This window comes from Pseudonaja textilis, chromosome 7, assembly GCF_049901715.1.
Source record: "Pseudonaja textilis isolate UNSWEBS1 chromosome 7, rPseTex1.2, whole genome shotgun sequence".
NCBI lineage: Eukaryota > Metazoa > Chordata > Lepidosauria > Squamata > Elapidae > Pseudonaja > Pseudonaja textilis.
The window spans coordinates 53,674,371-53,702,116 of record NC_141996.1 but is presented as its reverse complement, the minus strand read 5'-3'; the positions used below and the strand labels follow the sequence as shown (position 1 = coordinate 53,702,116).

The 27,746-nt window shown below is 38.9% G+C and overlaps 1 protein-coding gene across 1 annotated transcript in view; it reads right to left on the bottom strand.

Annotated features, from left to right (window-relative positions):
* Window positions 1-25,792, bottom strand: part of UMODL1 (uromodulin like 1) — a 54,883-nt gene extending 29,091 nt beyond the window's left edge. The window contains exons 1-9 of the mRNA XM_087937659.1: window positions 24,954-25,792; window positions 21,650-21,889; window positions 14,094-14,255; window positions 13,620-13,735; window positions 12,960-13,152; window positions 8,383-8,496; window positions 5,534-5,788; window positions 3,845-3,957; window positions 1,376-1,595 (exon numbers count right to left, since the gene is read on the bottom strand). Of these exons, the coding sequence (XP_087793785.1) occupies window positions 1,376-1,595; window positions 3,845-3,957; window positions 5,534-5,788; window positions 8,383-8,496; window positions 12,960-13,152; window positions 13,620-13,735; window positions 14,094-14,255; window positions 21,650-21,889; window positions 24,954-25,053 (1,513 nt within the window). The 5' untranslated portion in view covers window positions 25,054-25,792. The remainder of the gene's footprint in view (window positions 1-1,375; window positions 1,596-3,844; window positions 3,958-5,533; window positions 5,789-8,382; window positions 8,497-12,959; window positions 13,153-13,619; window positions 13,736-14,093; window positions 14,256-21,649; window positions 21,890-24,953) is intronic.
* Window positions 25,793-27,746: the final 1,954 nt, after the last annotated feature.

Here is a 27,746-nt window from a genome sequence, read left to right as displayed (position 1 = left end):
GAGAATCAGCAAATACCACCTCTGACTGGCCCCACCCTCACCTATTCTCTGTCTCCCAAGTCCCAGCTGATCGGCTGGGACTTCTTTTGTTGCCCTGCACAGGAGAACAGAGCTGGAAAGCAGGTTAGTAGGGTGGGGAGGGAATGGGATTTTGCAGTAACCTTCCCCCAAGAGTGGGGAAGGAATGGGGATTTTGCAATATCCTTCCCCTGCCATGCCCACCAAGCCATGCCCCCAGAACCAGTAGTAAAAAGTTTTGAATCCCAGAACTGCTTCAGCTGTTATGTGCAGGTGCTTCCACTGTGATATTAGTTTTGGAATTACTCACAATATGTCCAAAACTGGCACAATTAATGTCACAATCCAGACTTTGCATCCTTTTTTTAAAAGGTGATGCCAAGTAAGTGAAAGACACATATTTCAGTTAGTTACAAAGAGTAAAATACATCTGTGGAAATTTTGATGCTTTTGTCAACTGGGAGTCAACATTTCCTGTTTTAAATGCAGATATTAATTCAATACCAGCATTTCATGATTCTTTGCCTATGCTACACTTTGAGAGCTAAAGATTTTTTGATATTGTAACAGAGACCTTATTAGATAGTATTATCACAAGTACTTGTACAAATTTGCTCTCGATTTTTCCATTGGAGAAATCTTCATTTTACAGGTTAAAAGTTTTGAACCACTGAATAACACATAGCAGGTTAGATAAATTATTTAAACAGGATTCATGAATGTCACACAATTGCACTGATTTCTCTGGAGAACTAGTTAGGTAATTAAAAAAGAAAGAAAAGGAAGGCAGATTGATAGCTTATTACCCAAATCATTGTGTTTAGGAGGCATCCGCTTCAATGCCATAATACCAGGGTAGACAGCTGCAGGATTGGATTGGATTGGATTGAATACTTTATTTGGCCAGGTGTAGTTAGAAACACAAAGAATTTGTCTCCAGCACAGAACCATTCAGTGTACATGCAAAGCAGCAGAATAATAGTAATAATGCCAATAAAAGGGGGAGTAAAGGGATAAATACTACTACAGCCACACTACATTGATTAGTGGACATTAGGCAGTACTGAGAGAAGATTTTTGCGGGCCTCAGAATCTCCTCCAAATCAAACATTTGTGGCCCAATTTCTCAGCATTTTAAGAACATTTTCTTGCCAGAAATCTGCAGGAAATTATATCACCAGTGTTTAGATATCTGATAACGCATTTTAGCAGTGATCCCAGTGAGATATAGGAGCACACACAGACACCCCCCCCCCAAAAAAAAAGATGTAGGTACATAAGCTTACCAAATCTTAGATAGCTAACACTGCTTCAAAAAAAAAAAACTATAAATAAGACTTTGAATTAAGTAATATACCTTCCACCGCAGAGATCTTTGGGTCAATTCCAAGCATAGAACTGTTGTAAAGTGATGCAATCATTGGGTCAAATGCAGACAAGTCTTTTGAAAAATTTAGATCTTGTATTATTATTTTAAGCTTCACAATAATACTTCCAGCTTTAATGGAATCCACTTGTACTTTCAGCTTCCCGGATAGGTGTAATGCATTCATATTTGAAGGATATGAATTCCTAATCTGAAAACAGATAAGAGAACCAGTAATGGGATCCTACCTTAGTCGCTACTGGTTCAGTGGGTGATCGTGCTCACACACACGTGTGCACACCCCTAATGCACACACCCCTAACAAGCTGATCAGCTGAGAGGATGAAGAAATTAAAAGCTAGGAGTGACTCCCACTCTCCCACGTACTTTTCAGTCTTTTATCCTCTCTCAGCTGATAGTTGATCGCTTTTTTTCTCCTCTTAGCTGGTTGGAGGCTTTTTTTTACTACTGGTTTGGTTGAACCAGTCCAAACTGGTAGCATACCTCCACTGAAGAGAACTATTACTGTTTTAATGCCCTTGTGTGCACCACAAACACACGCGCACACAACCTCAGATATACACACTGAATTTCCTTCTCCTTTCTGTCATTCTTCTTTATATTTTTTTCATAATGTTTATAGAGAAGTTAAATTTGCACCCATGGCATGCTGAGCAAAATTAACTTCTGTCACAAGGCAATTTGCCTCTTACGTTCAAAAGTCACCTGAGTAGACAAGAACTGAATGTCATTTCACAGGGTCTCATTTCACAGACTGAATTTCTCTCAACTGCAGTGTCAATTAAATGAAAGCCTTTCAAAGAATTATAGAGTTAGAAAGTGTAATTTCAGCCATTTAGCCTAATTAATTTCTCAGTGCAGGGATTCAAATTGAAGCATCCCAGATAAATAGCTTTCCAGCATACTATATACTTCAGTATCTGATGAAATGGAGGCCCTCACCTCTCTAGCATATACAGAGTTTTCTTCCTGTTAGGGACCCATTATCATGTTCCCTACCTGTTCTCCTCCGATTCTGTTTCATCTGCAAGGGCCTAAAATTGGTTTTTGGAATTGCAGCCAAAATACCATGTTTCCCCCCAAATAAGACTCAACCTGAAAATAAGCCCTGGCCTAATTTTGGGGGGTAGGCCTAATATAAGCCCTACCCCAAAAATAAGCCCAGAAGGATGGGCGTGGCCAGCACAAGAAGTGGCAAACACACGTGGGGTTGACAGTCCCTCACCCCCACCCCACCCAGGGCAGCCACATCCCTTGACTAAGTTGCTTTCCAGCTCCGCTCTGCGCCACCACATACAGGGCTAAAAAAATAGTTCAGACCTTCCAACTTCATGAGATCTTTTTTTGTTTGTGTGTGAGAAGTTGGAAGGCCTGAACTAATTTTTTTAACATAGTCCTACAGACTACTTTTCTTGCCCTGCATGCACAATGGAGAACAGAGCTGGAAAGCAGGTTAGCGTTTGTGTATGCGAGATGGGGGGAGAGAGAGGGAGATTGGATCCAACCTCAGAGAGTTATCCAGGGCTGGCAACAATGTTCTCTCTCTCTCTCTCTCTCTCTCTCTCTCTCACACACACATACACACACACACACACACACACACACACACAGAGACACACCCAGATCTCCCTCACTCCCCCAACCCACCAAAGAAATCACCTCCCTTTATTATCTTGCTTTCCACCTCTGTTCTTTGCTGTGCATTCTCCATCCTCCTCTCAGTTGTGGTGGTTCCCGTGCTGGCTGCCAAGCGGCTGCCCTTGTTGCTGCTGGCCTTGCAGGAGCTCTTCCCCCTCATGGCAGTGCTGCTCTCAGCTCACTGCTGAGCCGCCGGCCTGCCAGGACCTCTTTGCCAGCAGATGCCGGTGGAGCTGTACTACCTGTGCCACATCACCACTGTTGCTTTTGGGCTGCTGAGCACTAGCCTATAGGCCTACTTGATGCTGCAGGCACTTGGCTTACAGCTATGCCTCATGCCTGCCTTGTACAACTGGCAAGAGAACTACAGCACCCACCAGGGCCTGAAAGCACTGGGCTCAGCATAGCTGTATGCCTGGCACCTGCAGATTGAGGCTGCAAAAGCATCCATGTTTCTTGGAGCTGGTGGCAGAAGCTCACCTGCAGTTCAGCTGTTTTGTGGACCAAGCTGCTTTTAAGACTATTTGGCAAGGAGGCATGAGGGAGCCTGCCCCCTGCCTCTTGGTACTGGGGAAAAAAATAAGACTTCCCTGAAAATAAAACCTGGTGCATTGTTGGTGGCCCCCAAAAATATAAGACCTGGTCTTATTTTGGGGGAAACACAGTATTTTCTATGCCTACAGCTTAATTTTAGGTTAAACTAAAATAAATAAGAAAATCATTGTTGTCAGTATAGTTGCATTATTGCATTACATAAAATTTATTCTGAGATTTCAAATATATAACGGGTTTTAGCATTACCTTGCCCATCAAAGTTCTAGAAAAATTCTGGTATTCTCTGCTGCTCACATTGAGAAACTGGTTAGTGAAGTTATAGTTCAAGATCCTTAGAGTTAAACCAAATATCAAGGCATCTAAAAGATACAGTATTAGAATACAGCATTAAGACAGTGATACAATGAGAGGTAAAGCATATGAGAACAGACAAATCAATAAAACCCTAATGCTTCCCAAATTTTAATTAGACACTTAAGGCATTTCAGATTTACAGTAGGCTACAGAGGTAGGCTTCAGCTGGTTTGGACCAGTTTGGGTGAACTGGTTATTAAGATTCTGCGCAGTTCGGCGAACCAGCAAATCCCGCCACTGGCTGGCCCTGCCCAATTTACCCTGCCCACCCTATCTCACCTTGCTCACTTTGGCTGGTGGCTAGAATCATGCCCACGCCCAGCTACTCTCTGGCTCCTCTGCTTGCTCATTCAGACCACACGGCCTAGCTGATCTCCGTACCTCGCCCACTCGGCTCACCGCAGCTGCCCGTGAAGGTAAGGTGCAGTACCGAAGAGCTGCCTCAGGGTAGACACGGTGAGACTTGGTCGCTTTTCAGGTCTGGCTCTCGCCATTCTTACGCCCACATGCCACCCATTCACCCTTCGCTGGGAGATGCTCAAGTCCCTGGCTCTGGCCTTACTCGGGGCCTCTGCCCACATGCTGGGCTGCCACTTTGAGAATGGTGTGAGCCCCATGGGCTAGAAGGTAAGGTAGGGAAGGAAGATCCATTCTGGGCTTGCTACACTCAGTTGAAGGACCACTTTTGGGGGGGGGGGGGACACATGGTGAGGTTCAGCTCCCTTTTGGCCCCAACTTAGGCTTCCACAGGGCCTTCCAGGTGCAATGCGTGAGAGAAAATGCTTCCCCCACCCGCTCACCCATCTGTCGGCTGGCCTGGCCTGGAATCAGCATGTCCCCTTGTTGTGGGCTGGATGTGGGACCTGAGGCGGAGCGGAGGTTGAACAGGCAGAAGCCCAGAGCAGGGCCCAGAAGGTGGTCTTGCCTCGCTGTGTCCACCCCACTGAGAAGTCTGCAGTCACCGGTATTTGCTGGCACGAGAATCCTGTACCCGCTCATCTTTGTTGGCGCGAGAATCCTCATGCCGGCAAAGAGTGGCAGCTGCAGGCTTCTCATGCTGAAAAAGACTGGCGGCTGCAGGCTTCTCATGCTGAAAAAGAGCACCGGCTGCAGGATTCTCATTCTGAAAAAAAAAAGGCTGGTAGTAGCTGCAGACCAGTGTCTTGGGGCGGGGCCCAGATGCACCAACAAAGGCCAAAAGCAGCTGCCTGCTGTTTCCTGCTGCAACCCCCTTTTTAAAAACCTTGACTGTTGGGCAGCAAAACCCAGCAAAAGATGAGGTGTCGGAGAATCCCCGTTGCTGTTGCTGCACAAAGATAAGTTTAAGGCTCCAGCCACCGCCGCTTCGGCCCACCCGCCCCACCTTGCTGTGAGTGACATTGAGTTGGCCACACCCACTCAGTCACATGACCCCATGCAGCCACGCTCACCCGGTCTTTAGGATGAACCAGTTGTTAAATTAGTTGGATCCCACCACAAGTACTATCATCTCAAATTAGGGAGCATTTTAGGAGAAAAATTGACTTGTTAGAAAAAATATTTTCAATTGAATAAAATAGTAGATATAATTGCATACAGTACCTGTTTTCACAATTCTACTGGAAGTAATATTTTTACCACAAGCTTCATAACTGATGTTCATTGTATACATTACACCTGCTTCTAGGTTTAACATAGTTAGGTTCATATCTGTGGTTTCCATTCTTTCAACAAGTTCATTGCTTTTGTACACTTCTGCTCGGAATGAATGATTCTGCGAAGAATTTATACTCCAGGATGCTTTAAAACTGCTGCTAGTTACACCGAAGATCTTGTGGTTTCTAATAGAAGGAGATTCTGCAACAACAAATGAGTGAGAGTTATCCAGGGGTGGGATTCAAAAATCCCAGCAACAGGTTCACTGCCCAGTTGCTGGGTGGGTGTGGCCTACTGGACCTTCCAGGAGGGCCATTTTTCACCTTCCCAAGGGTCTGGAGACTTCCCTAGGGCCTCTGTGGGGGACAAAATTTGCTTCCCCCGGGCTGTGGAGGCCCTCTGGAAGCCAGAAACAGGCCCATTTCCAGACTTCTGGAAGGCCCATTTTTTCCCTTTCCCAGAGCCTCCGCGCAGACCCTGCATTTACCTGCATCGAAAATGGGCCAAGTGGAAACTCCAGGGAGGGGAGGAGAGGAGAGGGGTGGGCGGGGCCAGCTGATTGGTTCAAATACCAGTTCAGCGAACCAGATGCAAATTTAACATCCAGTTCGCCCAAACCGGTACAAACCAGTAGAAGCCCACCCCTGGAGTTATCATATTTTAGGAAAATAAAAACCTTCTACAGTCATATTTTGTGTGGCTAAGGAATGATAGACATGCACTTTAACTGCATAACATAGTTAGTTTAGTATTTCCTTTTAGCAATATAGGAAGTCAATGCACAATTTGATTCATAGTTGAGGGGCAGAAATTATTTCCTCAACCTTTAGGGTAGAAATATAAGGTGGTCTATCTTGGCATTCCTGATTGTGATGCTATGCAAAACAACAACAACAAACCACCTGTCTATAGAAGGGCAGCCTTTTGTGTGGTTTCTGAAAATTTGTACATTTTTGCCATGGAATGAAATTAAACACTAAGCTATTTAGGATTCAGCTGTTTATCTGGCAATAGATGCTCTTACTTTGACTAGACCTAAGTGGCTAGGGATTTTTTTTAAATTTTATTTCATATTAATATAATAAGTAAGTGATTGTTCCACTAAGTTCATTTGCTGATTGGCAAGTAGTATAGATTTTTTTTATTTATTAAATGTATATGTCACCCATCTTGTTGGAAATGATACCATGGACAATCTTACAAAATGGTCAGGCCTGTTCTATTTCTGCTGTCATTTGGCTGAAGAAGTTGGAGAATGACACTAGTCATTAGAGCTGATTGGAAGTTTAGTCTATCAAATACTAGTCACCCTCTCTGGAAAGTAAAAGATCAGTTTTTAGTTAATCTTCCTCTTGGAACCAAAGTAAGTTCACTCAAAAGTGCCCACAGATCCATTTACCTGTTCTGTTATAATCAACTCATCTTATTTTATTCAAGGCTAGCAAATGCACACAAAATTCAAATTGTCTGAATTTCAGGATTAAACTAAAACAACTATTTGGCTATAATTTCCTAAGCAGTTCACGTGTTCCATTATAAATGTTATGTTCAAATGCCTATTTGTTCCTGCTCTAGAGCTTCTGGCGCATTTCTTTGTGCAGTCGGAGCATGTAGAAATGTTCCATTAAATTCAACAGAAAAATGTACATTTTCCTTCACATCAAGGCTACCAAAGTGAAACTGTCATCACATGTGTCCCTCAGGATTCAGGATTGTTTCCACTGAACATGTGGGACTCATGGATTGTTTCTGTTGGCCCCAAGGGTTGAATGGTCAGGTTAAAAGCTGACCCTTCAGATTGTTAGGGGCAAAGGGAGGAAAAAGAAATAAACAGTTCAGTAGTTGTGTCTTTACTCTGAAGCTTAAACTATTTGAAGAATAACTTCCATGTATCTGAATGTGCAACAAAGCTTTTTTAAAAAACTGTTTTCTCCAATCTGATCTCTTACAAATATATTAAACTGAAATTCCTATTACTGCTGGCCAGGAGATTAGGAAAAGAACTTTTGACCATAGGTCTACAGAAGGAACATAATACGAAGTCCACTCAAGGCAGCAAAGCAGCTTGCACAAATATGAATTCACACAAGACCAAAATCCCCACATTACCTTAAAAAAAATCAGACATATCAAAGTTTAGAAACTGAGTGAAAAAGCACTTTTTATTTATTTCTTAAAGGTACTCTGGGACTTGCAACTGAAATATTGTTCCCAATTGAATGAATAAACAAATTTATTGGATTATAGTTGCACAAATAATTCTGTGGTACTCCAAACAATAAATCTCATATGCCAAAATTGATAGGAGTTAAATATGTATTCATTTATGTAAAAGGATGTGCTTTGATTAAAGCAGTTAAAATATGAAGCAGAATGAGCAACTGAGCAATCATTATTCTTCTTTAAGCACCAATATATAAATCTTAATCATTAACATTCTTTAAGCAGCAATCTGTAAAAGATCAGCACTTCATTCTATAAATCTAACTTTTTCAAATGCTATTAAGACTTTAAGAAAGTCTTCAAGGCAAAAGCTTTCTCATAAACTATACTGAACAGTAATCTATTGTTCTGAAATGGTAAGATATACTTACAAACAAAATGTATCAGTAGGTCAATTAATTTGTTTAATTTACATAAGTATTCATTGGTTCCTTTATATACAGAGAAATGTTAAATAAATGATAGTGTAGGCACAATTAAAAGAGCAAACATGCTTAAATAAAGCAGGCCCCACAGGCCCTAAAGAAAGTAAAATTTAAAAATAAATGATTTTAAAATATAAATCAACTTACCACATTCAGAATCTACTGATACATGGATTTCAGGTGGTGCAGATCTTGAATTTCTCAGCAAATTAGAAGAATGCATATTTTTAATCAGAATGTTGGGTATATCATGATCACAATCTGGATCAAAGAAAAAAATAATGAAACATGTTCACAAGCAAGTAGGTATTCCTAAAAGCTAGCTGCAAGATTTAATCAGCTATGGAATGTACAGACAATATAGAGGCAATGTTTTGTTATATAGCATATGTATTTCTGTCTTCTTTTTAACATTTATCTACCCTCCTATCACTTCTGGTCTGTTAGTGAAAAATGACCAAAAAAAGAGGTTTGATTTGAGATGATATCTCCTTTTGTATTCTTTGACAAATTCTGGAACCTAAAGGATGTTCACTTGAATATATACATGGATATATATGGATCGGTTTCTTCTTTCATAATTTTTAGAGAAACTGTTAAAGACTTTTCTCATTAATAAATATTAAGGCGTTGGCAGGGAAGGAGAAGGTGCAATAATATGGTCTTTATTTAGCATTGGTTGGTTGGTTGGATTAGGTTGGTTTTTCAAATTTGTTTGCACTTATTTTAAAGGAATGTTTTTGTGACACTATGTAGAAAATTGAAAAATTAAAAAATTGTCCTGACCAGAATTTCCTACCACTCTATAATTTAATATTTGGCATCATTTCCATATTTTAATGTATAAATTCACAAACATGGGCATGTGATTGAGTGGCATGGCCAATCAACATCACTCATGACCATGGGGATGCTGCAATGGTCATAAGTGTGAAAAATGGTCATAAGTCACTTTTTTCAGTGACATTTTAACTTTGTATGGTCACTAAATGAACTATTGTAAGTCAATGATTACCCATACAAAAATACAAAAAGCTTCTTTGCTTGAAAAAAGCTCCCCTAAATACCAATCATTAGATTAAAAATACCCACAAGCCAGAGTTACAAATCAGGCAGGGTGCCAGAGCACCTTGAGGAATTAAAATAGTTTAAATGCAATGATAACTATCAGCAGCGAACTCTTGCTCATAAAGTGAAACCCTTTAGCAGAGTGATTGTTTAAGCTCTTCAGAAAGTGGGTGGGCATATTTGGGCTACAAAATGCTGAGCTAAAGAGACAAATTAATGAATTATACAGAGGACCCAGATTCAAACCTCCTAAGCTTGTCAGGGTCACAATAAAATTAGTATATGCCACAGGTATCTAAATAAACTTCAAGCCTGTGCCAAGTTACTAAGCCTTATTATCATGAGAGAAAACTAAAACTAATTGGAGGATCCATATCCCTTCCTCCTTTTTTAAAACCTTACTATCAGTGAGCAATCATGTGCCTTGGCTACTCCAAAAACAATGCAAAAGAAACCAAGAAAGTCCAGTTGCCTCTTGAAAAAAGCACCTTTAGGACAGCCATGACCTGGCTGACTGAAGAATCCCCATAGACAAGAGACTCCTGTGCTCAATGAATTGACAAAGCACCCTTTCCCACCCAGGAGAAGCAATCATTAGATCCATTTGCACCACTTAAAGATACCAGCCGATCTCACTCACCTCACAACATATCCTAAGGAAATCATCCAGATTTAAGGCAAGATCACATGCCCTCAGAAAGGCAGAAAAAAAACCCAGACAGAGTGCCAAGCTTGTATCCTGCCTCTTGGAAGTATACCCCAAAAGGATAGTGCTACGAACCAGTAAAGCAGTGTAAAAAGCTTAAAACAACCCTTTCCCTTTAAGAAAGTCAAGCCTCTAATAAAGCAAAGAAAAGCAAAGTACTAACAAAGGAGAAAAAAAAACTTCAAGAAGCTCTGGCTCTGGCAAGAACCATTATCTGTTACAATTTAATAAAACTTAACCGGAGCGGCAGTTTCTGTAAGCAGGGCAATAAAGATAAGGATTAGGCTAGAAACAACACCAAAATGTTTCTTTCCTGCCTTCCTGACAGGATTAGCCCTGTAAAGTGGGGGAAAAAACAAAAGGAGATTTCTTCCAACAACCAGTTCTCCAAACTACTCAGAAAGTTAACAAACGTGTCTCCCGAATAAGGTGCGAACCTGCTGAATGCCACCATTGGGGTTGTGACTGGCCATACCCTCAATGGCAATCTTTTTGACCCATGATATACAATCAAGCTACAAGTTTTCTCCTTGTCCCCTACTGACAGGAGATATTTGCCCTAGGTAAATACTACCATGTTTCTCTAACAATATGGCCTCCACCAATAGGAAGGCCCAGCATGTTTTATCGGCATGAAATCAAATTAAGCCCCCCCCCCAAATTAAGGCCTATATTAAACATGCGAAATGGAGGGGAATGGCAGGGGGGGGCTTGCCATTAGGAAGTAGTTTTGTTGCATACCTGGATATGGTGCTGCCTGCGTTGACTTTGACGTGGGTGGGGCACTTCATATAAGGAGACCTTCCTCCACCGTTGCTTTCCCTTCTCCCTTGCTGTCACAGCACTTAGATCAATGCCGCACCGTTTGGCACAGCCACGCACAGCCAGCCAGGGCTCCTCCCTGCAACCGGAGCCCGGCGGAGACACTCAGCTTCAGGCGCTCCTGTCACCACCTTCCCTTTGCCTTCAAAGGCAAAGCCAATTCTTTTCACCCTACTACCAGTACGACAAAGCCTCCCTTGCCCGAGAGGGCAGCCCAACCCCAACTGGGGAGGCGAATCTCCTGGGGCCGCAGCGCAGGATCGGGCCACCCCAGGAGAAGCACCCAGCTGCCATCCCTGTCTGGCACCAGGCAGAGTGCGAAGAGCTTCACCTGGGGCACCCAGCGCAGCTGTCAGGTGGGCCCTTCTGCCTGGTGGTGGAGCTCTCACCAAGGCAGCGAGCGCCTCCCCACTGGACCCTCTGCTCATCCCGTCAGGGCCGCACCAGAGCCATGCGGGCTGGGCAGAGCCAGGAAAGCAAGCCGCAGGTGCGCGCCCGCCTGCCAAGCAAAAAAGCCAGGTCGACCCAAGCTTGGCTTCCTTCCCAAGTCCCTCCAGCCCGAACCTGAAGGGGCCACCAGGTGAGGCTGCCCGAGGTAGTGATAGCACCCACCCATCCGTGGACAGGGAGGCAAGGCGACAGCCTGCGCTGCGTCCTCCTCTGAGCTGAGCCCCACTGAGTCAGCGCCTCTGCCTGATGTCCGTTCCGCTGAAGTGTTTTGAGCTGCCGGCGCATTTGAAGATGCGTGGGGAGGGGGACAGGCTGGGCGAGGGGTGGAAAGGACGGGCGGCTTTGGGCTCTCTCCGCCGGCAGCACTGCCATCACCTCGCCTCCCTGTCCGTGGACGGGTGGGTGCTATCACTGCCTCGGGAAGCCTCTCCCGCTGGCCCCTTCGGGTTCACTCTGGAGGGACTTGGGAAGGAAGCCAAGCTCAGGTCGGCCTGGCTCTTTTGCTTGGCAGGCGGGCGCGCACCTGCGGCTTGCTTTCCTGGCTCTGCCCAGCCCTGGTGGGATGAGCAGAGGGTCCAGCGGGGAGGTGCTCACTGCCTTGGTGAGAGGGTCCAGCAGGGAGGCGCTCGCTGCCTTGGCGAGAGGGTCCAGCGGGGAGGCGCTCGCTGCCTTGGTGAGAGCTCTGCTGCCAGGAAAGATGGCCCGCCTGTAAGCTGTGCTGGGCACCCCAGGCAAAGGTCTTCACATTCTGCCCGGCGCCAGGCAGGGATGGCAGCTGGGCGCTTCTCCTGAGGTGGGCCGATCCTGCTCTACGGCCCCGGGAGATTCGCCTCCCTACGTGGGGTTGGGCTGCCCTCTCAGGCAGGGGAGTCTTTGTTGTAGTAGGGCGTCATTTTTAAAATAATTGGCTTTACCTTCGAAGGCAAAGGGAAGGCAGCGACAGGAGCACCTGAAGCCGAGTGTCTCCGCTGGGCTCCAGCTGCAGAGAGGAGCCCTGGCTGGCCGCACCTGGCTGTGCCAAAATGCCGCGGCGTTGCTCTAAATGCTGCGGCAGCAAGGGAGAAGGAAAAGCAACAGTGGCAGAAGTGCCCCACCAACGCCAAGGTCAACATCCAAGCTGTCACTGCACACTCACCCGAGTATGCAGGGGGGGGAAATTAAGTCACCCCCGAAAAGACGGCCTAGCCGGTAGATTGCATGTCTACAGCTTAATAATTGCATTTGCTGAAATAAGTTTTAGATTAGTCGTTATACAAGCTTTGGGGTTTTTTTTCCTACATTTTCCCCCAGATTAAAGAATAAGTAAAACTAGGCCTTAAGTGTAGATGCTGATTTAACTCTGTGATTGCACTGAAGTGAAAGCAATCATTATATTAAGGACTTGATGTGAATGTTTACTCCATGTAGCTAAATGCTGTGGCAAAAGATAGATTTGTATTGTGATCTTCAGCTTTCAGGTTATCATATATGACAAACTGTACTTGAGATTCACATAATGTATACAAGAGATTTACTCTTTTCTGAAAGCCCCCCTCCTCACACCCTAGAAAATGGCTTGTCACACTAGATATCCTGTTTTCTAATCCTGAAAATCCAAACATAAAGTAAAAACAGAAATTTTAAAAATCTCTCTATTTTATAGAGCTGCTCTTCAGTCAAATATATCTGTAATAATAACCTTGTACAACAACGTCAATAACTTCATATACTCTGATCACAATTTTCTTCAGCAAAGAAGAAATATTGACCAATGGAACCAGTTGCTGCAGTCCAACCAGGACATGAGACACTAATGTCTCTGCATAAGTTTCTGACTTGGTTGTCTGGATATGATACACAGAGATGTCCATTGGCCACAGTGCTCCAGTAATCTGGAAAAGAGAGGAACTCTTCTTAAATGTTATAAAATACATTGTAGACAAGTATTTTTTTCTTTAAATTCTATTTATAAAATGAAAAACAATGCAATCAAAATTAGATCCTTTCTAACACTTTAAAAACGTTTCAGTATTAACTTAACACATGATAATTCTATTAAAGAGGCGTTATTTTAGTCAGAATTTTATAATTTATTTTAATTACATTGAAATATATTTTAAACCATTTTAAATAATATTTAATAAAAATTTAACATTATTCATTTTAAGAACATTTTCATGTTCAAGCAATGTTTTGCCAGTAAACGCATCAGAAAAAGGGGTTTATCTGAAATGTAAGAGGAACTGTATATTCTATAATTTCTTTGCCCAGTAGGTGGCATTCGAGTATAGGCTGGGCTTTTTTATATCAACAGAAATATACAGTACAGTTTATATATTACTATTCTGTTGATTCATACCATAGAGTGCAAAAGACGTGAATGATTCAGAAGTCTTGGATCCACTTTGTATAATTCACTGAAATCTGTTTTCACAAGGACTGACACATTATACCAGTATTTTGTCACTGTTCGTTCTAGAAATGGAAAGAAAAAACAATCAGGTGGTAGTCAGAACTTTACATTAGTGCATAGGTGCTGAACTAACATAATGTACTTCTCATTTTCGGTGGTCTTGATTAACTGCTGAGACTCACAAAGTGTGACAATATATGCATTTAACCAACCAATCAGAATTATGTATGAGACTCATATATTCTACATAATAATTGATCTCTTTTGTGTGAAAACCCTGACAGAATTTTGAAACACACCTAAAATATCAGATCAAGATTGCTTAAGAAGAAAAGACCCACAAATCAGATCCTCTGCCTCAACTCCCCTATATCCAAAGAAGAAAAGAATAAGTAGCATGACACTATTGTACTACTATACCTTCTGGAACAGGATCTGAACAATAGACTCCCGTGGATGTCTTACAGCACTTTTTATATTCTGGACAATCCATGTCAGACACACATGAACTCTTTAATGCTTCCCCTATCTTCATGGGACAGGCACCAGGTCTTGAAGCAAACTCGTTGGATCTGTTTATGGCTACAAAACAGAACATTTTACAAAGAAAAGTACACTCACTGGCCAAGATTCTAGTTTCTCTAGATACATCGTAGAACCTAACCATCCTCAATGGAATTTTCTTTTAAGTTTATTTTGAACCAAACCTTACTGATGCCTATGAACATCAGATTCAAAAGTTCTTTTCCACGGAATTTTGAAGAAGCAGAGAAGAAAATATTCTTGACTCAATGGGTTCTAGTCCCAGAGACAATAGTCAGCCATTGGAAACACATTCTAGAATTCCCTCTCTTTTTAATTGTTGTTACCTTGTCTTAAGTCATGACTAATGTCAAGGCAAAACATGAAGACAGGGAGAGAGCAAGAATAAAGTCCATTCTTCCACACCTCTGTCCAGATAGTATCTATATTCCCCACTGAGAAACCTAAATGTGGATTTAGACCTTTAATTATACAATATCAGAAGCCCTTGGCCTCTTTGATGCAACTATTTCTGGATTAGGGTAATAAACCTTATCTGAAGTTGAATGCCATGCCTGAAACCATTGTTAACTTGGGTACTAGTCTGCCTTGAAGAGGAAACCAAATCTTTTGCTGGTGAAAAAGATAGTCAAGAGAGTTTTGAATTGGCTTCAGACACTTTACATAAATTATGCTGGTCCTTTTTCACACTAGCTTCCAGCTCACTTTGGAACAAAATTTGAAACACGGGTTTTCACTCATGGAAGTAGAGAGCTGTACACTATTTGGAAACTTAGTACCTACCCAGTATATTTCTAGTTCTTTACTTTTTATGACTCATTTCTAAGAAAACTGATTTTGAGGTTTGAAGGGTGGCTCTCTGAGGAAAGGTCTCTAAAATGATAACAGAAGGCCTTCTCCAGAGAAGCCTGATAAACTTCAGACCTGTTTTCATTTTGACAATCAACTTATTTATTTATTGGCACCACCAGTGGTTTTTAAAGATGATTGCTGTTTTAATCCTTTTGATAGTTTACTAGTATTAGTGCCTATGTGTACTGCTTGATTCTTTTGGCTGTACCTTTTTCAAATACAGTTGATTTTTATTTTATACTGAATTATTCTGGATTTTTATAGATTTTATCATATTATTTTACATGATTGCAAACAACACATAGAATTACTGTTACTGGTAATTCATAATTATATAATCAGCTTTCTATAATGTGGAAAGTATTATCAACCCTTTCATAATAATCACTATTATAATTTCATCCAATTCATGGAGTCAGGATGGCAATGAAATAGCCCACGGAAGGGATTCATTGTAGTACAGGGTGTCAAACCTGCGTCATCATGGTGGCATCACATGACATATCAGGACTTCCCCCCCCTTCACTAAACTGGGCATGGCTTGGCCAACACGTGATGTATCCAGCCCACAGGCTGCGAGTTTGACAGCCCTGTTGTAGTATCTCATACAAACTGTTATGGCATGAAAATGACACCTCTTATGCACTTGCATTCAATATGAATTGTGGACTTCACCTCCCAGAATTCAATATGACTTGTGGATTTCAACTTCCAGAATTTTGGTGTCCACAAGCCATAAAAGGGCCGTAGTTCCTTACTCCTGCTCTAGGATATCTCTGGGAGTGGCCACCACAGTAGCTACTGGAAAGCATTTGCTGTGAAATTATAAATACTTTATAAGGTGATTTACATGATTTCACCACCATAAAAAGGTAGGGCATAGTGACAAACTAGTGTCACTGGAGGGTCCTGATTAGACTGATGCTAGTTGCATGGTAGAAAGAAAGAGCTGATATCAAAGGTCAGTCCCACTATTTTAATGCAATTTCCCTGGTTTAATGCAGAAATTAATTTTAATAAAAATGATATAAAGGAGCAATAAATAATGGCAATTATATTTCAACTGTAAAAAAATATCTGACTTGATCTGAAACTTTGCAGGCCACCAGCAACATTTTGTGCAAAAATTAGATGACGAAGGTTTCCAGCAATACAGAAATCTAAATCTACCTCCAATTCAAGTAATCTTTATATGCCAGCTAAGCAGATGAAAATGAAAGCCAGCCTCTCACATCTGTACCTCTCTGATAACAAGACCTAACAGCATTCCAGTACTCTAATCAGAGAAATATAAATGTCAGTCATTCCCTTGATGTTAATGGTGAATAAACAGTACTTTCCCCTCTCATTTCGGGATTGATTGCTTTCGTCTAGAGTATATCAATGTCAAGAGATGCTATTTTGTGTGAATCCATCTACTAGAATGCTTAGCATAGTTATGAGCATTACATTTAATCAGCTCTAGAAGTGCATTTAATTACACTGAAGTAATGCTTTTCCCACCAAAGGTAATTGCACCCAGGGAGGGGAAACATGTGACCCTCCAGTTGTTCCTGAATAAAAATTCCCAGCATCCCTCACTTCTGGTCATATTGAATTGGACTCCTGGGAATTACAGTACTGTACCATCCAGAAAGCCAAAGATTTTCATCTCTTGATTGTTAAAAATAAGTAAGAAATAAAGGATACTTAAAATAGAAAGATAAAAAGCACAAAGCAACATTACGTAAATAATCTAACAAAACTTCCATTAATTCAAAACCAATAGGCTTCAAGCTAAATCAATCATACAAAATAAGTGGGAGCTAATGCATTTATATCAGTTATTGATAACAAAAAATATCAATGGCCAAATAATACTGTAATCCTAGTATAGTGTTTATAGCATAAACTTTAGCATGTTTCTGAAAAGACTGTCAAATTCTTATTAATATAGGATTCAGAGTGAAATAAATTCTTAGAGATCCCTGGAAAAATATTACCTAGTCCAGTGTCTGCCAGCCAGTGGGCCGGGGACCACTGGTGGTCCGTGAGAAAATTTTGGTGGTCCGCAGAGCACCCTCCAAAGTAATTAATCCAGGCTGCATGGGAACACAAGGCTGCACCGCCCACATGGGCCATGGGAACACAAGGTTTGTGTCACTTGCATTGCGAAAACACAAGGTAGTGAGGGGAGGGGGGAAAGGGGGGAGGGGGGGGAACTTGCTCCACTCACCCCACACACCTGACCTGGCCACCAGTCTGCTTCTGTTTATTTCTTCTTCTGCTTTTGGCTGCACACAAGGAAAGCAGCAAAAGACTTTCTTTCTGTCCCCCAAACTCCGCCAGAAATGAGTCTTTGGGACCCTGCAAGGCATCCTGCTCCAAGAGGCTGTGCCAGCGCAACACGTCTCACACAGACTCATTTCTAACAGAGTTTGGGGTAGAGAATGAAAGACTTCTGTTGCTTCTTCTGCTTTCCTTGCATGAAGCCAAAAGTCTCTCTTTCTTCCTCTCTCCCCCTGAGAACGGAGCTGGAGACAGTATCCTGCAATCCCAGATAAAAAAATAATTGATTGGTAAGAAAACGGGGTGAATTTTCCAGCAGACTTTTTTTGGGATTTTCCCAGGGTCTCTGGTCCATGCGATTTAAAATTATGAGTTTGGTGGTCCCTGAGGTCCAAAAGGTTGGCGACCCCTAACCTTGTCAATGTCTTCCTTCAAGGAAAAGTCCCCTGAAAACCATGTAATAATAATGGAAATAGAATTGTTATGGTGCTGCTTTTTTCCAAAAGCTTTTATTTACTGTATTTTATTATTTATTTTTTTAACTTTGCCAGGTCTGCCATATGTTCTGAAAAGTTTTCAGATTAAGAGGTTATGGCTGTTGTAAGAGAAATATTCATAAGTAGCCTGATAAGCTAAGATGAGACAAGGACAACTCAGTATGATTCATATTCCCATGACAACTAGTGCATGCAGAAAGCCAGTAAACGGCTGGTGCACATTTTATGTGGCTGATTCATTTGTTGCTTGCTAGAAACCATTTGCAATGAATGTAAAACCTGTTTTGAGGTTCTGTCTCAGTAAATCACAGCCAATCACAATTTGCCAGGGAATATTTTCCTATATGTTAATTAATCAATAAAATTAGTAATCGGAAGAAAGAGAAAAGCATTCCATAAAATACTTTAATTCCATTTAATTTATTTAATGTTAAATCTAAGTGATTAAATTATATAATTCATCATGTATTAAATACGCTCCCCCTAATTTTACACAAAACAAAGCACGTGCACTTCAGTGACCATTATCTGCTACTTAAATTGACTTTTGGGTGTGCAATATAGACATAAATATAGCATCCAAGAATAGATCCTCCAGTGACAGCATCTAGGGAAAATCTAAAGCGCTCTAAAAACACCTCTCATTTCTAATTATTTAGAATCCAGATATAAGTACTTTAATATCAAGGGAAACATTAAGAGCCATTCAGTTACACACTCTTTTAAATCTGCCCACTGATTAATAAATAATGAAAAGAAAAAGTTGATAAAGAATATGTCTAGATAATACCATTCATAAATATTAGCACTATGAGGTCTGGAAAATGCTTTAACCTTTACTAGGGAAATAAATAAGACAGATCTGTATATCCCCAGATAATTTGCAAATTCTCCTGAGCAGGAAGAGCCTCTAATCTGATTAGGGCAGCCCATATCTGTATGCAGTTGAAGATAAGTTTACCTTGTTAAATCTATCTTTGGCAAGCTTGAGATGCTCTATTATAAGTCAAGTGGTGCTATTTCCCTAAGAGTTTTTCTCCAGATGGAGATGATTTTGCCTGTTTATTATAGAATATCAGAATATAATTCAGAATATCTCTTCTACCAAACCTCCCTAATCATTTTCTCCTGAAATTTTATTTGATCACTATGAAACTACCAGTATATGTAACATTTACTCAGGAATACCCATAGTCATAGGGTAGAAATGTTTTAAGGTCAAGGAAACTGTTTTTTCTTATTAATATACAGTATATGAACCACATGAATAGGTTACCTAATCTAACAAATTTTGATTTTACAGTTTTACAATACCATTAGCCTATTCTGAACTGCTAGAGTTACTATTAGCATTGACATGTATTCTGAAAAATTCCAAATCTACAGTATGTTGGTAGCAATTAAAGAAAATGGGCATGGCTACATGTTGGTGAGCAATGTAATTGAAATATATGAATATTCTAAATTACTTTTTTCCCCTTCCTAATATCTTCCCACAGATGCAGGGTCTGTTTTTCTGATCAACAGATGGTTGGATGTGACAAGAATTGACTGGTGCCTTAACTAGATAAGACTGGCTCTCTCTTCTAAATTACATATTAAACTTTTAAAATCCGAGGTATTATAGATCTACCAAATATGAACTAAAAGGAAAAGGCCACAAATTAAATTCATAATCTTTCACTGATTATGCAGTGATTATATGTGTTCACTCTCTGATTTAGGACTGGCTTGTTAGCAATATATACTGGCTTATTAGTCAATACAATTCCATGAGTGCTAATTTCTACTGTCTTCTGTAACTCAATGGGATATTATGGTCCAGAAAAATGGGGCATAATCAGAGAGACAAAATGAGAAATCATAATGTTGCACACTTAATAAATGTCAAAACAGAAGGAAAGAAAAGGATATCACAGACTAGAAAAACTAAAATTGGATGTGCAATATTAGAAGTTGATGAATAGTACTTTACATTGTATTTCAGCTAGTCAGGCACTCAACTCAATGATACAATGATATAGTAACTCAATGATACAATCTCCTCCTTCATATATTATAAAATATACAGTATATTACATTTGGAGTAAAAATTCCCAGTTGTAAAATATATGAAATAGTTGAAAATAGTAATCAAGGCAGAATCTGATTCTGGCACTGAAAGAGGGAAAAAGAATATAACTTTTTGAGTAGTGTTGATCTGTCTTGAAAGATCAAGCACATGTGCACAATGGAAGTCATTTCTTTTATTAATAAATATTTTTGAAAGGATAAAGAAAGGACCAACATCATGCCTATAATCAGAGTAATAGAAATATTGTTCTGTGACTTAGTTACTGTATATATCAAAGGAGAAATCTTCAGTGCATATTATGTCATTTACCTAAATGAATGTATTTTAGACTATAACTAATGGTTTTTAAATGAATAAGGACTAGCAAATAATGCCTAATTTCAAACAGATTTATTTAATCTTATCTTTTTTATCATGAAACTGAAGAAATGGCATATAGGTTTATGTGCACTTCAGAGAATAGCTACAGTACTCTTATACTGAATGCATAAAATGCATTTAAGATAATATAGGAATTTAAGTAATAATGACAATGTGATATTAGAGCCAGTCTGGTGTAGTGATTAAAGCACTGGGCTGGAAGCCAGGAGAGTGTGAGTTAGCCACAAAGCCAGTCACTCTCTACCAGCCCTAGGAAGGTAATTGGCAAGCTGTTTTAAAAAACATCTCCAAAGATTCCATGAGTTAACTCTTATTTGAAGCTTCTATTTATTGATTGGTTTAGCCTGGAATTTACTATCTTTTCCTAAATAATTTAAAATGAATAAGTCAAAATGAAGGGAGGGGTCTTAAAATTGTTGAGCATATAAATATTGGTGACATAAAAAGATTTTTCTTTTACATTGGAAGGAAGTCACTTCATATTCAGCTTGTCAAATATGGAAATTCATTTGACCTTTGAACATATGCTTATAAACTTGAAATAAAAAATCCACTAGAAAGGTTCACTGAAATGAATTCATGTCCTAATCAGACTGTTCCTGGAAAGGACCACCCATAAAAGAGCAAACCTGGACTTCAGTGGGTTTCTCCACAAGATACATCAACTTTAAGGAACATCAGGGATTTGCTTCAATGCATAGAAAATTATTTGTATTTTTAAAATATTTTTATCCTGCCTTTATTATTGTTATAACTCATATAATACTCCTTTTCTCCTTTATTATTTTATTATTAATTACTTTTATAAATAACCCATTTAATACTCCTTACTCCTTCTATTTTCCACACAACAAACCTGTGAGGTGAGTTGGGCTGAGAGAGAGAAAATAGCCCAAAGTTACTCAGCTGGTTCTTCATGCCTATGGGAGGACTAGAACTCTATCTCCTGGCCTAGAACTTTAACCAGTGCACCAAACTGGCTCTCTGAAAGGTATGTGATTAAAGAGAAAAAGTATGTAAGCCAAAAACACTTTTTCTATATTTCAATACCCAAAATATATATCGTTTGCTGAGGTGGGCAGCTATAGAAATCAAATCAAGTCAAATCAATCAATAAGCCAGCCAGCCCGCCAGCTGGCCAGCCAGCTAGCTATTGTTGTATATGGACCATATTTGCCAAATCTGCTTTATGGGGAAAAAAAAGAAGAATAAGCACTATAAATAAACAAAAGTCAGTTTATTTGCTGCTATCTAGAAGTCATCCAGATATTGGCAAGTGACCTAACTTGCTGACCCTATACTGCAATTATTGTTGGTTTTGCAATTCATAGGCCGTAGTCTTTCCATTGTTTTATACTTACGTAAAGAACAATATAGACCCACTTGTTCATACCCAGCACAACAATCTGTCACATTCACAGCTTCTTGGACCATAATAGGATGGTACTCTTCTTTGTAATAGGTTGTGGTGCATAATCTCCAAGGAATCCATCCACATGGTGTTTGTTTCTCATATGATTTTTGATACGCAACTGTTTTGCTCACATTTTTTATCACAGAATAATTGCATAAATGGTAACCAAGCAAAGAGATACCTTTCTCTAAAATAAAGAAAGCAGAGTGATCTATTAGAATGGAATTAGTGGCATAGAAGGTACCTTTCCACCAAACTACTTGGAAACAACTGAATGTTATTCAAGTTCACTATTGTTAACATAAGATTTTGTTATCCTTGTAAATTCACAATGCTGAAAAATAAAAGGAAGGAGACCAGAACGATGGTAGGATGCAGCTGCAGTGGTAAACAGTACACACTAGAAGAACAGAAAGACCATATTAGATACAGATTCATTCAGTGGTCACGAAGAGTTGACATTTGTTTGATAGCATGTAATCTTTCAATCAATATTTTGATGATTTTGAGTATGGTCTGAAGGTCCAGAAGAAAGAATGCAAGATCACGTTTGGTCAACAAATGACAAATGTTAGAACAAATTATCCAAAATCCAGTCAGATCCTTCAGGAATGGGGAGCATAAAATAAAGTAAATAAGCATATAACATACCTATTATACAGCAAGCCAAGCAGACCCAGAACTGACCCAGCCATTAAGCAGAATATGGTAATCTCCTGAAGCAGATAATTTTATCAAGATTTTTTTTTCACACAATTGAGAATCTTTGGGATGGTTTTCACACATGTGAAAGAGTTCCGTGGCATATTCTTCTTGATGCCAGCATGTCTTGTACCTAAAACTTTCATGATAGATCATTTAGGCTTCTCTATTATTACCTGTTGTTTACTATTGATACTCTGATATTCTGTCTATTTTGATTGGAGGCCACATTGTTCAAGCCATTCTTAAAACAAATTTGGTTCAGTGCAAATCTGTTCCAAAAAAAATATTTTACTTCTGAATAAATATTGAAGTTAACAATAATTGCAGTCTAGTCCTGCTGGCATCAATTAGGATCCAGCAACAAAACCAAGCACTGAAGATACAGTTTAGAGGTTAGGGCCCAGCTCTCAGAAAACTACTATTCCCCTGGGCAGAATTGCTAAACAAAATGTGTTTACAAATTAGCATTTTCAGCAGTATAGCTCTTAGTTACAAGACTTAGCTTGCCATTAAGCTAATTTAAAATGTGCTTTGGTGTGGGTGCATGTGATGTGAATGCCTTTCAATTATGAGCTGAATTTTCCACTACAATTACTGGAAATTTATTGGATATTTACAAGGTTTATAATTATTGGCTAATTATCATTTTACTAGCTTATCTTTTATTATGACATTGATAATCCAGGCAAATACTATGGCTTTAAAATACTGACATTTTACATTCATTGGTGGCAAATTATATTGCTCAAGTAACAATTTAAAGATTTTTCTTGAACAGTGAAAAGTTTGTTAAATTACTTTTGAAATATACTGCATATACAGTGTACAATATATTGTGGGTGAAAACTGCTTATCTTTCTTCATTATTATAATAAAGCTTTATCTATCTATCTATCTATCTATCTATCTATCTATCTATCTATCTATCTATCTATCTATCGGTATTCTGCCTTTATAATTTTTAGAGATAACTCGAGGTGGTAAATATATCCAAGACATCTTCCTCCTCCTGTTTTCCCACAACAATAATCCTATGAAGTGAGGTGACTGAGAGAGAGTTAGAAGGTTATTATTTAAAAATCTGGGAATCAATGGATGTTTTTTAGGAAAGGTGAATTCCCCAGTCCTCATATATATCCAAAATAGTGAGATCCATAATATGAATCCATGAATGAAATTTGAGAAAGTAAAATCAAATGCAATCCAAATAATTGATTCAACAGAATAATTATAAAATATAACCTCAATGATTATTTGCAATATTTTGCACTTCATTACACAGTCCCTTTTATAGAGTTATTAATGGAGAAAAACAGTGGAGAAAACTTATCACTGTCAAACCATCCAGTAGAAAGAATCTTTTAAAGCTGAAAATAAAGAACTAAAACTCCCTAACTCATAGCCTCTTTTCACCTGTCTTGATATAACAAATTAGGAAGAGAGGCTTGGAATGCTAATAGTTGGGGAAGATTAATTTATAGCAAATGAGCAATGCAAGTATTGGAGGAAAAGAAAACACATTCTTTCATTTTTTTTCTCCTTAAAATAAAGCACTCCGCCAGAATTGCTTTATTCATTCTGCTGTCTCAGACAGATCTATGAAGTGACAATGTGCTAATAAGATTCTAAAACTACATACTGTATAGGCAAAACTTTATATCCAGAATCCCAAACAGGGTTCTTATGTATCAGGAGATATGTCCTTCGGCATCCTTTGACAACCTGTAGGCATCCTAATTTTGTTTGTTTGTTAGGTTCTTTTAACTTAAATAAATAAATAAATAAATGGGATAGTAGCATGCTTCAAAGCAAAACATCAGTCTCAAGTATGATCTTTATTCCAACATTACTTTTATAGCCAAGAATTCCTGGCTATATTCCAGCCTATCTCAGAAAATGAAACATAACAATTTTCAAAATTTAGTTTATACATACACAATTAACAAAACATAATTAAAGGAAGTATAGCTTAATGCCAGTTTGAAAGCATGTCCACCAACCCAACAAACAAAACAAAACAAAACAAAAAGATGTGTTAAATGGTCATTGGAAGGCTAAAAGAGATAGCTGAGAGTAAGCTTAGCAGTTTGACTTTGGTTAAACTGGTGATTGGTAACTGGAATACTCATCTTGGCAGCCATTTTGTGAGAATACCTATAGCATGGTCACAAAACTCTAGATATGTCCCCTAGCTAAAAGAAAAGGGGGATTCCTAAAAGATATATACAGATGTTTCAGCAGCATTAAAGACAATCTTCTCCAAGGTTTACATAGTTTACCTAAAATTCTATACAAATTTAAATGAAACAAAGTCTCATCAAGTTCAGAGAGGGGAAAGAATGTGAGACAAAAGATGTTCACATCTCCTTTACAAAATATCATTTTGAAAGTATAGTCACTGACACCAAATATTTGAAATATTAAATCCATGATTAACATTGGGGCTCAGGATGAATGACCAGCTGCATTATATGACAAGCAAAATCTATGGTTCTAAATTAAAATTATCCCTGAAATGAAACTACTGTAGTACCATTAGAACTCACCTGTAAAGGTGTTGCTTGCGCTCTCTGCTGAAGTGATGTACAGCACGAAAACAATAGTTACTAAGACTTTAGTCAATAAAATAAAGAAGTCCATCATCATTTTTTAATTTGTCTCCGTTCTCTGACAACAAAAGAGCTGGTAGTATTACATACAGTTATTAGGATATAAAGGAAAGCATTCACTGCTTTTTTCCTTTGTATACAGGTATACATTGATCCTGGAACAAAGAGAGTATACAGCCAGTATCTTGCTTGCATGTGTTTGTTAATGCTTTCCCAAGGGACTGCCTGCATCTAAATTACCCATCCTGGTCCTCAGCAACCTGTTACATTCATGTACAGAATAACAATCTGATGAAAACACTCTTCCATGAAATTAAAAACAAGAGCATGTTTTTGGGAGAGAACCAAATGATGGATAGATTGCTTATTAAATTAAATCATTGCATTTTCTCTGAAAACTCAAGGCAGTGGAAATTGGGGTTTTATTTTATCTGCATAACAGTAATCTATGATGACATGTTAGGCTGAAGTAGTCAGGGCTCACATTCACTCTGCAAGTAATATGTCTAAATAGGGACTTGAAGTGGGGTCCAGCATCTTCATCCCTACATTACACTAATATTGGTTCACTGCACTGAAGGATAGCAGCACTCTTTCCTTCCCTTTATGAGAGAGGACTCATAAACTGGAGAAAAGTCTAGACAGAACTAAGCAGGAGAGGAAAGAAATAAAACATGGATCGCATGAAAGGCCAAGATTAAAATTAAAAATATGAAAGTGGCTAGGTATTGCATTACATTTTAGAAAAGGGAAAAGGCTGCAGTTGATTAGGCAACAATGCAAAATAATTGCCCCGCCCCCCAACCTCAGAGGGAAAAGTTGGTAAGTTTCATATTTGTGTAATTTCTACATAAATTTCTACTATTTTACGAATTTTCAGCAATCACAATTTCAAGAAAAACCACAAAAGAAGTGACAGTTAAATCTTGTAGCAATCCATTCTCTCATAGTACCATAAATTCTAGACCACATTTGAAAGTCTTTACAGCCTTTTTTCATCTTGATATACATTGGATTAAAGACTCCGGGTTTTTTTTAAAAAATGCTTTGCTATAGTAAATCTTGTAGCTAAATTACATCAATTTCTTATATTTCACCATTATTATTTCCATTATTATTTCAGGAGAGAGGGCGAGGAATATGGTCACCACAATCATAATATAAGTAATCCAATAACCATTGCCTCTAGATGGTAATACGTACTGTCTGTTTGCAACAGCTTCAACATAATCTAGAAATATTTTGATTAATATAGTGCAGTTTTAAGGACTTCTGATCAAAGACTACTAACAGAATAATTTTATTTGAAAGAGGTTAGTTCCTCTGTGCTGAGTGTCACTTTCTCCCTAGGATTGTAGTCCTAAGGAATGAGTTGGTTCTGCTGCTGTTTTATATTTTGTATGGTCATGATTTCAGTAGCTTTAGCTCTTTAGAATCTATGCAAATATTTTCCACTGTATGTTTGAGAAAAGTCTTTGGGGATCACTTATTTTATCAGGCACTTCCTCTCAGCTATCTTTCCCATGATTATAAAAGTATACAACTATACAATATAAGGAACTAAGTAGAAAATCAACATCTAAGGAGCACCTGAAACAACATTTACACGGAAAATTTTGGATTTCAGTTAGTACTGATTTGATATTATTAATCCTTCCATTTTTCTTGTTAATCGAATAACACACAGGAAAAATTAATAAAAAATTCTGCTTTTCTTTTCTGTTCCGATTCTCAGTTCTGGATACATATACAAATTCAGCCTTGTACAATAATTTTAATTAAGAGATAAAATAAATCCTTAAAGCAATCATATTGGTTGCATTAAAAATAGTTTTTCATATCCCTAAAGGATACTGTACATTTTATTGCTATGGTAACCATAGTGAATCATGCATCAGTGCCATGGAAACACATCAAGAGTATTCCATTGGGAATTCAAAACAGGTTTTGGAAAACAATATATGCAGTATATATCTATTTTTCAAATATGTTAATATATTCAGTGATTAGGTTGGTAGAGAAAAAATAAGCAGAATTGTAAAAAAAAAAAGGAAGAGAAGTATCATCTTGGATTTCTCAGTCTTATGCTGAATACATATGACCTTCTGTAAATATTAGAACAACCATTGTCCTATTTTTCAGAGAATAATACTCTGGCTACTTTCTACTCTGATTTAAATATAAGACTGGAGAGCAAAGAAATTCCTCATCAAAAAATAACATTTGGAGGGCAAATCTAAGGAGTTTCACAATACATCTGTTTGCCAGGTGTGGTGGTGTGTGGTGTTGCAGATTTTATATACTATACTTAGATCGGACCATCTTCAGTCTAATCTAAGTATAGTATATAAAATCATACATTGCAATGTCCTACCTGTCAATGAATACTTCAGCTTCAATCATAACAATACAAGAGCACACCATAGATACAAACTTAAGGTTAACTGCACCAAACTTGATTGCAGGAAATACGACTTCAGCAACAGAGTGGTCAATGTACTGGAATACTCTACCTGACTCTGTGGTTTCTTCCCCAAACCCCAAAAACTTTAACCTTAGACTGTCTACTATTGACCTCACCCCTTTCCTAAGAGGTCTGTAGGGGGTGTGCATAAGCGCACCAATATGCCTACCATCCCTGTCCTGTTTCTTTTATTTTTCTTATATGTATTCATTTCATGTATTCATAACTATGTTTATCCTTATACTTTTTATCTTGTAAGCAATTGA